We start from the raw sequence: 12022 nt of genomic DNA, 5'->3' as shown, positions 1-12022 counted from the left end.
ACTACCTTACACTTCTAGGATTTCAAATGAGCTGCTCTGTGGGCTGTGGGCGACAAGAACTTCTGCAACCATCTCTTAATCTTTCCGCAATTAAATACTGTGACTTTGATTTGCTTCCTTTGGATTTTAGCAGCCAGAGGCAAGATACTGGGAGGGGGTGAGGCAGGAGGATCATTACTTGGAAAACAGCTTATCATTTTGATCTTTTTGAGAGCAGCCCCTTTGTTTTAACAGCATGAACATCAACTGAACAAATGCAAAGCTCAGTGCTCTTTCTAGCCCTCATTTCCTAGGTCAATCTAACTTCATTGGCATCCAAGTAGCAGGAAAGGGCCGGTCCCTTTAAGGCCCTGAAAAGGCTCTCCGCTGCGAGGCCCCGCCCCGTCACGTGTCTGCCGCCCGGAGGGGGCGGGGCTGGCCCCTTCAGTTGCCGTCACTTCCGGTTCTCTGTCAGTCCGGTGCGATCGAGCTTGAGCTTGTCCGTGTGCGAGAGCGGAGCGTGAGTCCGGGGGGCTCGGCCCCATCCCGAGGGCTCCTTCCCCGCAGGCCCCGAGTCTCCCGGCCCGACCGCGAGCCGCCCGCGGGCCTCAGCGCCCTGCGCCGGCTACGGCCGCGAGCAATGGCGGCTCGCCTGGCCTCCCACCTCCTCCCTCCCTTCCCTGAGCCCCCTCCTCCTCCGCCCTCGTCCGCCCGGGCCGCGCGGCCCTGGGGACGGAGTCGGGGCGGTGGATGGGGCGGCCCCGGGCCGGGGCGGGAGTGCGGGTACCGTGGGACAATGCGGAGGCCCCCGGCGGACCGAGACGCATGCGGGGCCCGCCCGGCCCCGGTCCTGCCTCGGCCCCCGCCTGGGCCACGGGATGTGGGGGCGCCCTGGGGGCGGGGGTCCGGCGGGAAGGGGCGACGGGTGGGGTCGTGGGGACGCAGTGGTCGGTTTGCAGGGTGGGGGAACGCTTCGAGAGGAGAAAATGGCGCTCGGTACCCGTCCCTCCTCTTCCCGCACGGCCTCCTCCGCCCCCCACGCCCCCTGCGGCTTGCCCGCCTCCCCGCGTCCCGGCCCGAGCTTCCGGGCGCCTCCCGGCACCGCGCGACCCCGCTCGGGTCCCGAGCTGGGGCCAGGCGTGGGCCCTAGCGGCTTTTCAAGAATCCTCCCCTGTACCGCAGGCGGAGGCTCCTCCCCAGTCGTCGAGCTTTGTGTACCTTCTGCCCGGCTCCGACCCTCCTGGGAAGCAGCTGGCCCTCATTCAGTGAGAGCAAGTAGGTCTTTGGTGAGAAAGTTCAGGACCCTGTTTACTTCTTGAAGCGTAGACTGAATTTGGGTTAAACAGCACCACCTCCTCTGCGAGATGGCTTTTGAGCCTCCAGGCAGCTTTTCGCAATAAACCGTGGTTATTGCCGCTTGCGAGTGAAATTAATGACCTTTGAAACAAAGGTTTTTTTTTTTTTCTTTTTTTTTGGTAATTGTGTTAGCAGCCAGCAAACGGTGCTGAATTAAATTGGTTTTGGAGGATAGGTTATATAGTAGAGCAGGAAAAGTGTATGAAATATGGGAACGTTTAAACCTAATCGTTGTGAAATTCCCAGTCAGAATGGTCATGTACCGGTTGGACATAGTTTGAGCTTTTTGAATTTAACGGTCAGGAATGGAACGGCCCACTTTTTTTTTTTTTTTTTTTTTTTTTTTGTAAATCTTGATCTGTTGTGGAACTTGCCAAAGCAAGATTCGTCTAGGTAGGTGGTGTGCTTTTAGATTTTTCTAAAGGAGGAATTGAAATCTATTTTTTCTCCCCTTTTAATCAACATTTATAGAGTGTGTTGTGTTTAGTAAGGTTTATTATGGGTCTTGCTTTTTTGTGCCTGCATTGGGGCTTGAACTGAGGGACTGGGTGCTGCCTTTGAGTTCTTCTGCTCAAGGCTAGTGCCCTGCCAGTTGAGCCACAGCTCCACTTTTTGGTGATTAATTGGAGATGAGTCTCATGGACTTGCCTACTGGGGCTGGCTTTGAATGTGATTCTTAGATCTCAGGCTAATGATTAGGTAGGCTTACAGGCATGCCACCAACCGGCACCCTTCAGGCAGGCCCTATGTTTTTTAGGCATACAAAAATGAATGAACCTAGTTTTTTTTTTTTTTTTTTTTTTTAGTGGAGAGAGCAAAAGATACTTTGGTAATTGACTTTGTGTCACCGTGGATAAGAGTCTTGAAGTATCTACATGTATTGAATTTTGAGATTTAGACTTTTCAGACATTCTGCTGAAACTTATACTCAGGCACTAAGAGAACACTTCTGAGAAAAGTACTAGGGTGTTTGCTGGCTGTGAGTGTAGGGTTTGGCTTTTCCCCAAACAGACCTCGAATTTTAATTATATTTTAGGGTAGAAAATCAGTGTAAAATTTTGCGGTTTATGACAATTTTGTGAATACTGTATCAGAGCTTATTTTGATAATGTGATCCAAAAATCAATATGTACAAAAAATGATCCAATGACAAAACAGATTACCACACCATAGATTGTGGTACAGCAATTTCCTGTATATGAGAGAATTTTACTTTAGATATAATCTCAGAAGCATAAAACAGTACTGAGAAAAATTTACTTTTAATCTGATTTTAACTTTTAGCTGCCTTGTAATCTTGCCCTACACTTGAGCTTCTAACCCCTATAAATTGAAGTATCAAAAAAACCTCATTAGCTTTGAGAAAGAGTGGAGGAATGAGTATAGGACATTTAGTACTTTTTCCTGTTTGAGTATATTTTCTGTCATGTAGACGAAACCTTGTGTTCAGTATGACAACTTCAGTACCTTATGTATGGTAGAATCACTGATTTCTTTTGATTGGGGGAAGAGTGAAGCTGAAGATAAGGAACTAAGTATAAGTGTGTAAACTGTGTAATACATTTTTCTTTCAGAATGCCTAAGTCAAAGGAACTTGTTTCTTCGAGCTCTTCTGGCAGTGATTCTGACAGTGAAGTTGACAAAAAGGTGATTTTTACTGGTCAAATCATTTTTGTGATTTTTATTTAGTTCAGCAGTATTGGCTACATCTATTTTCTTCTGAAGGATACTAAAAGGCTTACTTCTATAGTTTTGGGAACATTCTCAATGTGTGTTCCAGGCTGTCATGTTTAGCCAAGCTCCTCGATCCTTCCAGAGGCTCCCAGCATGTGTACCTCCACACCTGGATCAGAAGTGTAATCTTAAAATTGAGACTCCACTTTCTTGCTTCTGAAATTGTAGGTGGCTTCTGTGCCACTTGGCTGGAAAAGCTTACTATACCAGTCTGTTGAAGACCTTGAGGAACTCTATATATAAAGTTGAAGAACCACTTTCTTAGACTCTAGGCTCTAGAATTCTTAGGGTTGTAGAATTGTAATTGGCTCTCAGACACTACTTGTCATTATTTTTAGGAATGTGCCTAATCTGTAGATATTGTTTGTAGTATTTGAACCAAATTAACCTTAAGTTTTGAATACAAGTGTTATTTTTGACTGTCTTCACAATTTTCCCATAAAGATTACTGAATTTTAGATTTTGTACATTTATTTGCATTCATGTATTTATTTTAGGTAAATTAACATCCAGACAAAGTAACATGAAATTATCTGTTTTGCCAGAATAGATGACTTATGTATAAGATGACAACTGCTTTGTAACTTGCATTCCACCTAATTGAGCACCGCAGTGGAGCATAACTGAACAGCTCACTCTGTGGTCAAAACTTCATTTCACCTGAAGTTTCCATACATACATACATACATACATACACACACACACACACACACACACACACACACACACGTGTGTAAACATTCATTTCCTAGAAGTGGAATTAATTGATAATTGGTATATCTCCTTTGTAAGGAGTAAGTGTTGAAGAGCTTTGGAAAGTTTATTCAAATGTAGCAGGCTTCTCATCTCTTTCCCCCACCCCTAAGCACTGTTAGCTAACAGAAAAGGGTGAGTGATATTACAGTTGTCCCTCATTTATTGTAGCTTCATTATTGCTAGCTAAAAAAGTGAGCTATATTTCAGAGACCCTTTTGATAGGTGAAATCAGCAATATAGCAAGGGATGACTAATGCTGCTACTTAGAGGATTTTCAACCATTGAGGGGATCTCTGGACAGTAACTCCTGTGATAGGTGAAAAATCACTGTATCCTAGAATCTAGAGGAAGTGACCTTGTTAAGTGTAAATACAGGCTGTAATCTTACCCAGGAATTTGAAATGAGACTTCTAAGAGCATGTTTAGTTGTATTTTAGGAAATTTCTTAATTAGGAATAATCATATTTGTGTAACATTTGAATATTTAAGTAATAAACTCACGTTAATTTTTTTTTTTACCCCAGGTAAGTAGTAGTCCACAGATCTTGACTTGCAAAAAGGATTGATTTCTGCTTCATCTAATTTTTGTTACTTTTCCTAAATAGTACTATTAAACCTACAAGCAACTACATTACATGTTTTTCATTAAAAATATTTTTTTTTGTGCCAGTTATGGGGCTTAAACTCAGGACCTAAGCACTGTCCTTGGACTTTTTCAAGGGTAGTGCTTACCACTTGAGCCACAGCACCACTTCCAGCTTTTTTCTATGTATGTGGTACTGAGGAATCAAACCCTGGTCTTTGTGCATGCTAGGCAAGCACTCTACCACTAGGCCAAACTCCTGGCCCTCATTTTAAATTTTACCTCTCTGTGTATGTTTTACTTAGTTTTATTTGATTTAAATACATTAAATTTAGTGACATTAAAGTACTGGTTTTTAGCTGGGTACAGTGGCTCACACCTGTAATCCTAGCTACTCAGGAGGCTGAGATCTGAGGATCAAGATTCAAAGCCAGTCTGGGACCTGAGAATCTTATCTCCAAATAACCTCTAGAGAATGGAAATGGTACTGTGGCTCAAGCGGTAGGGCCATAGCCTTGTCCTGAAGTGCTCAGGGACGACACCCAGGCCCAGAGTTCAAGTCTCATGACTTGATGTAGTTTAAGTAGTAAAAGGTTTGCTAGCATGTGCAAGCCTCAGTGCCACAAAAGTTTGTATTTTTCCATTCAGGAGGGACATGATTGCCCTCTACTGTTTGGGTTGAGAACTGTGGTCATTTTTATTAACAGCTCATTTTGAGAATGAGGCTATATAAAAAACTTTTGCAATAATGCTGCTTTACAAATACTCTTCTGATTTTGAATAATCATCTTATATATATATATAGTAATATATATTACTATATATTTTCAGTAATTTTTTTATTTTTAGTGATGAAGACGTTGAGTTTCATAGCCTGGTACAAAATAGCTCCCAACTTTCCCTAATCATATATTATATGTTTTTTAGCCAGTTTAGAGTCCTTTCATAATAAGCAGGGAATTGATGAATATTTTTATCCTAGAATAGAATAAATTGATTACATTCATCTTAATTCACATGTTTGCTTAAAAAAGAAATTTTTTTTAATTTTATTTTTTTTGAGACAGCAATGTGCAATATAGCCCAGGACCCCAAATATACAATGCTTTTGCCTCTGCCTCCTGAGTGCTGGGATTATAGTCATGCTCCTTCACACCTGACAAAAACAAAACAAAAATATAGCAGTAAACTAAGCTTTTAGTAGATCTTTGGTTTCTAAAAGTATTCAAAAGCAGTATCCTCCTGATTTTCTTTCAAAAACATTTTATGTAATCTACAAAAAGACTCTGGTTAATAACCATTCTATTACCTGAAATATTTTGAGAATCCTGAAAACAGAATTTGAAAACCTTATTAGATATACATGTAGCTTAAATTCTTCAATGTACTGTTGTAAGTGAAACTTTCCTATATATATTTGATTTTTTTTCCTCCTTAATGTGGTGTTTTGACTCTTAAGTCTTCAAAAGAAATTTGAGTTTTTTGAACCCTGAGACGTCTTTTGTTTATATAAGTTTTAACCATATTCTTGCCTTTTCTTTCAAGTTAAAGAGGAAAAAGCAGGTTGTTACAGAAAAGCCTATAAAAAAGCAAAAAACGGGTGAGACATCAAGAGCTCTGGCATCTTCTAAGCAGAGCAGCAGCAGCAGAGATGATAACATGTTTCAGGTAATGTTAATTATCTTAAATCCAGTGGAACTATGATATATATAAGAATCCTTAACTGAGGATATTGATTAAAATGTAAAAACATGTTACAGTTGAAAGCAGTTCAATCCTGGACAGTGTGAACATTTAGGAGTCCATATTTTGCTGTATTTAAAACAATGCATATTTTAAAAATGTGGAATAACAGTGTTATTAGTGGGCATGTTAAACTAAAAATCCTTTATACAAGTATTGGAAAAAGAAAAATAAAGCAATGCCCATCTAAATGTTACAGATTGAGAACACTAGAAAGCAACTTGGAGGCGGTAATGAGTATTGGACTGTAAAGTGTCAGTGGGATATGACTTGTCTGATTTTGGCCTGCTACATTTATGAAGCCTCTGGTAGAAGAAAGAAAAGAGAATAACTGAAAAAGTAGAGTGGGTTAAATAGGCAAAATGAGGGAAATTAATAGGATTTGATGATGTCACTAGGAAAGAGGTGATGAATAAGGTCTTAAATTATTTTTAGGGAGATGATATTGTATTACAAAAATGATTAATGAAGGGAATATGAATAGAGGATAATTGCACACTGGTGAGATTATAGAGGTAATTACAGGCTTAATTTTACATGAAGGTTAGATGGTTTTTCCCTAAGGAAGAAATGATTAGAAAGATGCCCATGAGGAAGAATGGACCAGAAGAACAAAGTCATCAATGAGGAGGTACATTCAGTTGTAAATGTAATCAAGTAAGTAGGGTGCAGTAGCACTTGTCTTGGTTCTGTGGAAAATGTTCCCGTGGCATCATCAGAATGAGTAAAGCCATCCACTGCAGAGAACGAGGCAGTAGAGAATAGGAGAAGAAAGGATGTGAAAAAGAAATAGTAATGGGAAGAGGATGAGTGTTTTAAGAATGTTAAGTATTAGTTTAAGACAAAAGTTTGAGAATAAGGCTGCAGGCATTTATTTGCATGGAAGTATTTTTAGGATTTGCTCCTAGCTTTCAGCTTGCTAGAATTAGAGTGGAATAGAATAACTTAGTAGAAAATAGTAGAAATTGGTTATGTTAACTGAGACTTTGTAATACTTATGAGCAAAGAAAATAAAGTACAGATGAGTTATTTAGGCTTAAGTCTTCTGATTTCTGTAGAACTTAGGAGAAAAAGAGGGATTTTTTTTTGATAGATAAGTAAATTATTGAGGAAGAATTATGAAAGGGCCCCCAGATTGCATGTTTATACTGTTTTGTATTTTATTCTGGCATTTGTTTGGTTCTGTAATGTAGTAAACCAGTAGATGTCTGTGGCTTCGTGGAATTTTAAGGGGGATAAAAATTGAATATATAGTGGCCAGGAATTTGGCTTAGTGGTAGAGTGTTTGCCTAGCATGCATGAAGGCCTAGATTCAATCCTCTGTACCACATACATAGAAAAAAGCTGGAAGTGGTGCTGTGGCTCAAGTGGTAAAGCTCTGGCCTTGAGAAAAGTCAAAGGACAGTGCTCAGGCCCCGAGTTCAAGCCCCACAACTGGCAAAAAAAAACCCCTTTTTTTTGGAATATATAAACACATGCATAATTAATGACGAGGCCTGAGAAGGAAAGAGGGGCAAATTATTTTGAGGGAATTAGGTACAGAATATTCTTCTGAGACATGGAGGAGCCAATTGTGCAGAGTGTATAGGAGAGGGAAACATTTTCAGATAGTTGGAACTATGTTAATACTTGGCAGTTGGAGTGCCTAGACAGCATATTGTATAGTAAATTTCTGTGATTAGAGCCTGTAATGTCTGAAAATAGTTATTGAGAATGATGATGGGCAAATGAAGGGCCTGCCTGTTGGGAAACCATGTTAGGAGTTGGAGTTTTAGACTGAGAGCAGTGAAAGCTGTTTTAGGTACAGAATGAAATGTAAAATCTGTAACAGTATCTGTCCTTTCATTGACTTTACTACTTTGCAGACCTAAGGACACCTCTAGAATATTTTAGCCTAATATTTGCAAGGGTTTGTTACACAACTAATAGGGGTGTTTTTTAAATTTTTTTTTTCTTTTCCATAGTTCAGTGTATGCTTACAGAGTCAAATGGCAAATATTTTTTTTAACACTAAGGGAACATGAATAGCTTTAAGAGAAGGTCCATGCATGGTTATACTTTTTGAAGTTTGTAGTTTTTGAAGAATAAAATTTGGTGGGTATTTTTACATTAGTAAATTAGAGAGTAAAGTATGTTAAAGATTGAATTTAGCATTCACAAAGCCCTGAGTCCAATTCCTTGGTACCACGTACACAGAAAAAACTGGAAGTGGTGCTGTGGCTCAAGGACAGTGCCCAGGCCTTGAGTTCAAGTCCCAGGACTGGCCAAAAAAAAAAAAGATTTAAGGTGAACATCAAAAGGATGCCAGTTCTTTTTTTGAGAGGAAGTATTATGTTTGAACTGAAGTCTATGATCTTGATTGGAACTTTGAATTCCTATATTCAAGACAGTTGCAGATGTTACCTGGATGTGGATTCCTAGTGATTTTTAAAAATTGTCGTAAAAACCACGGAAGTATATTCACACTTAGTGAAACAGATCTTTAGAACTATTTCATTCTACAAAACCGAAACTATGTATTTAACAATTAACTTTTTTCATTTCCCTGAGCACTGGGTTACCATCCTTTCCTTTTGAAGAATTTAACTGGTTTAGATTTTGCACATGTCAAATATATTAAGCCACATCAGTATTTCTGTCACTTTACGACTGATTTCTCTCAAAACAGTGTGCTCAATATTTATCCATGTGTAATATGTTGGCAGGATTAAGGAGTAACATTCCATTGTATGTATTTTATTTTATTTTATTTATTTATTTTTTTCTTTTTTTTTATTGTAATTAGTAAAAGGGTTACATGATATTTGCCAGCTAGAAGGTGCATTAATTCACATACATTGATACCCTTTCACATGTCTTGGTACCCATTTCCTTCCCCCCCCACACCCCCCATGTATGTATTTTATTATTCATTGATCTATGCATGGACATTTGGGTTGCTACTGTGAATAAAGCCAATTATGAATTTAGTATGCAGATATCTTTTGAGATCCTGCTGTCAGTTCTTCCATATATAGATCATGTATACAGTGGTGAACCCATAGGATTATATTGCTTACCAACAAGCTAGCAGACCTGCCCCATATGAGAGGCTCCTAACAATACACTTTCTGGAGTACAGCCTGTGCATTTAACTAGGATTGTGTACACAAAAATGGGAATGTTGGATCATATGTTCTTTTACTTGTTGAGGAACTTCTAGTACTGTTTCCATAGCAAATGTGCTATTTTACTAATGACATTTATAAATTTAAAAATAATTGGGAGTGTGAGATGAAAAATTGAAACATTGATTTCCTTTGCTTATAGTTGAGAATACTAGTTCCTTCCATGATTAAAAGAAGTAGCTTGCAGTATGTTGTGAATATAAAAACAGACTTGGCTATCAAAATACTTTGCTGTTGTGAGCAACACCTTTTTAAATGATTTTTTTTTGCCTCCCTCTTTTCAGATTGGGAAAATGAGGTATGTGAGTGTTCGAGACTTTAAAGGGAAAGTTCTAATTGATATTAGAGAATATTGGATGGACCCAGAAGGTGAAATGAAACCAGGAAGAAAAGGTAAGTTTTTCATTTTGATTTTAATGTTGGGGATAAATTAAATTGTTTCTAAGTAATCGACATTATTTGATATTGAAAATATTGGCAGACTGCACAGGTCAAGGATAAATGTTACTCAGTTTTTATCTACTTTCATAGGCATTTTGAAATTAAACCTAAAAAAATACATCCAAATATTACTTTAGTTGGTTGATAACTAACTTGAATGTAGTTTTCCTTTTATTTTTACAATCTGAAGCCCATCAGGTACTGCTGGGAAATTGTGCAATCAAAAATGGAAAAGTCCTTGTTTTTAGTGTCTTCTTTTGATTCCTGAAGACTATTGGGTAGGACGTGTGCTCTGTGAATCACTGCCCACCCTGCCTTGGTTCTTCATGCAGTTCCAGTTCCATTAGCATAGAGGCAAACACTTGATTCAGTACTCACAACATACTAGAGAGAATTTGTTGAACCATCAATTTGTATTTCAGCAATTAGTCTTTAGGTTGATCTTTAGCTGATTCAAAAATATTTTCATATTTATAGGACTGATATGCATACTTGTCAGTTTTAAAGGTAACCTTTGCTTCCTTGTAGTTTTTCTTAGAAAGACTGTATATTTAGTGTTTTTGAGTTCACTTCTAGATGAGTCATTCAAGTTGTTCTGGACTGGCTAATGCAGACGTTTTAATTCCTGCAAATGTTTGCTAAACAGCGGTTAGCTTGACAGCCATTTCTAGGTATTATCTCATGCTATTCTCATTTTCCTTGTTCAGCGTATATGTTGTTGGGTGATGTTCTGAGTTCTTTACATTATTTGATTCCTCTCCTTCCTCCCCACTGCCACCCCCTTACCTGGGGCTTGAGCTCAAGGCCTGGGCATTGTCCCTGCGCTACTTTTGCTCAAGGTTAGCACTTTACCACTTGATCCACAGCACCACTTCTGTTTTTTCTGTATATGTGGTACTGAGGAATCATACCTAGGGCTTCATGCATGTTGGGCATGTACTCTACACTAAGCCACATTCCCATCCCTGTTAATTTGATTTTTAAATGTAGCCACCACTTTAATTTATAAACCTCATTTTACTGGTGAGGAAACTGAAGCTCATCTTGCAGCTGGGATTTGAACCCTGATAGCATGACCTTAGATTGTATTCTAAACTCAGTACATGTACTCTACAAGGTCTTGTAGGAATCATGCCCCAGAGATGTTTTCCAAAGTAAAAGGAATGCATCTGGAGAACCTAGTATAGATTTCCTCTGAAAATTTGGCTAATGATGGAAGTGAGTCTGTAGTAATGGAATTGTTGCTTTCATGTCAAGTCTGGGCTTGATTCTTTGCCTGCTTGTTTGCAGGTATTTGTGAGAGGTGTCTTAAATGATCAGTTATCATTGGTTGTCATCATCATCATGCACAATGTATTGTAGGAACTTAAATTGGTTACAAGCTTGATCTGCTTAGAATTATGGCAAATTTGACAAATTCAGAATTTCAGTATCTGAATATCAGTAGTTCATAAATGTGGAGCCTGGTGATACACAAAATAGCAGTTTTAGTCTGACAGTGTACCTTAGAGAGACAGCTTTGCATGTTGGAAGCCCCTAGATGGGACTCCAAGCACTGCAAAAGCCACACAAATCAAATGGCAGTTTTGAGAAACATTATTTTAGTTGGAAGTAGGAAAATCCTCAAGAAAGCTTGATTTTTAAACTTTAACTTTTTAAATCTGTTTTAGGAATTTCTTTAAATCCGGAGCAGTGGAGCCAGCTGAAGGAACAAATTTCTGATATTGATGATGCAGTAAGAAAACTGTAAAATCTGAGCCATATACAACCTGTACTGTTCTACTTGTTTTAATCTGTCTTTTTACATTGGCTTTTGTTTTCTAAAATGTTTCCCAAGCTGTTGTATATTTGGATTGCAGAACAATTTGTAAAATGAATACTTTTTTTTTAATGTGCATTATTAAAAATGTTCTGAGTGAAGCTCATTGTCAACTTTATTAAGGAGGATTGCTTTGTGTCTCCTACCTAGTGTAAAATAAAATCAAGTAATCACAATCTTAGCTGTTGTGGCCTTTTTGATCAAGATTAGGTAGGAACTGTTCAGGCCAAAAGTAAAAAGTTTTATAGACTTACTAGTTGGAACTCAGCTTTTACATTTAAAAAGATTTTGCATTACATTGAATGTTTAAACTTTTGGTTTATAAAATACATACTTGACCTCTTCCAAGCAAATAATTATAGGTTTTTGACTTCCTAATTTTTCACTTTATTTTTCTTTCATTTTTAAAATAATCTCTTCATATTCAATTTTTACTTTACTCTT

General features: G+C 38.6%; 1 protein-coding gene across 2 annotated transcripts; it reads left to right on the top strand.

The window, feature by feature from the left end:
* Positions 1-413: 413 nt before the first annotated feature.
* Positions 414-11754, top strand: Sub1 (SUB1 regulator of transcription). Of its 2 annotated transcripts, XM_090332086.1 has the most exons (6): positions 440-499; positions 1162-1254; positions 2910-2982; positions 5954-6076; positions 9603-9711; positions 11430-11754. In XM_090332086.1, exons 3-6 carry the CDS (start codon positions 2911-2913, stop codon positions 11507-11509), a joined length of 384 nt encoding a protein of 127 aa, XP_090188212.1. In that variant the 5' UTR covers positions 440-499; positions 1162-1254; position 2910; the 3' UTR covers positions 11510-11754. The 2 variants fall into 2 exon arrangements, with proteins under 2 accessions (XP_090188211.1, XP_090188212.1); XM_090332085.1 differs by lacking the exon at positions 1162-1254 and having other exon boundaries at positions 414-499.
* Positions 11755-12022: the final 268 nt, after the last annotated feature.

This window comes from Megascapheus bottae, chromosome 4, assembly GCF_031878675.1.
Source record: "Megascapheus bottae isolate mThoBot1 chromosome 4, mThoBot2.hap1, whole genome shotgun sequence".
Classification (NCBI taxonomy): Eukaryota; Metazoa; Chordata; class Mammalia; order Rodentia; family Geomyidae; genus Megascapheus; species Megascapheus bottae.
Note: the sequence above shows the minus strand (reverse complement) of the source record. Positions and strands in the feature narration are given on the sequence as shown.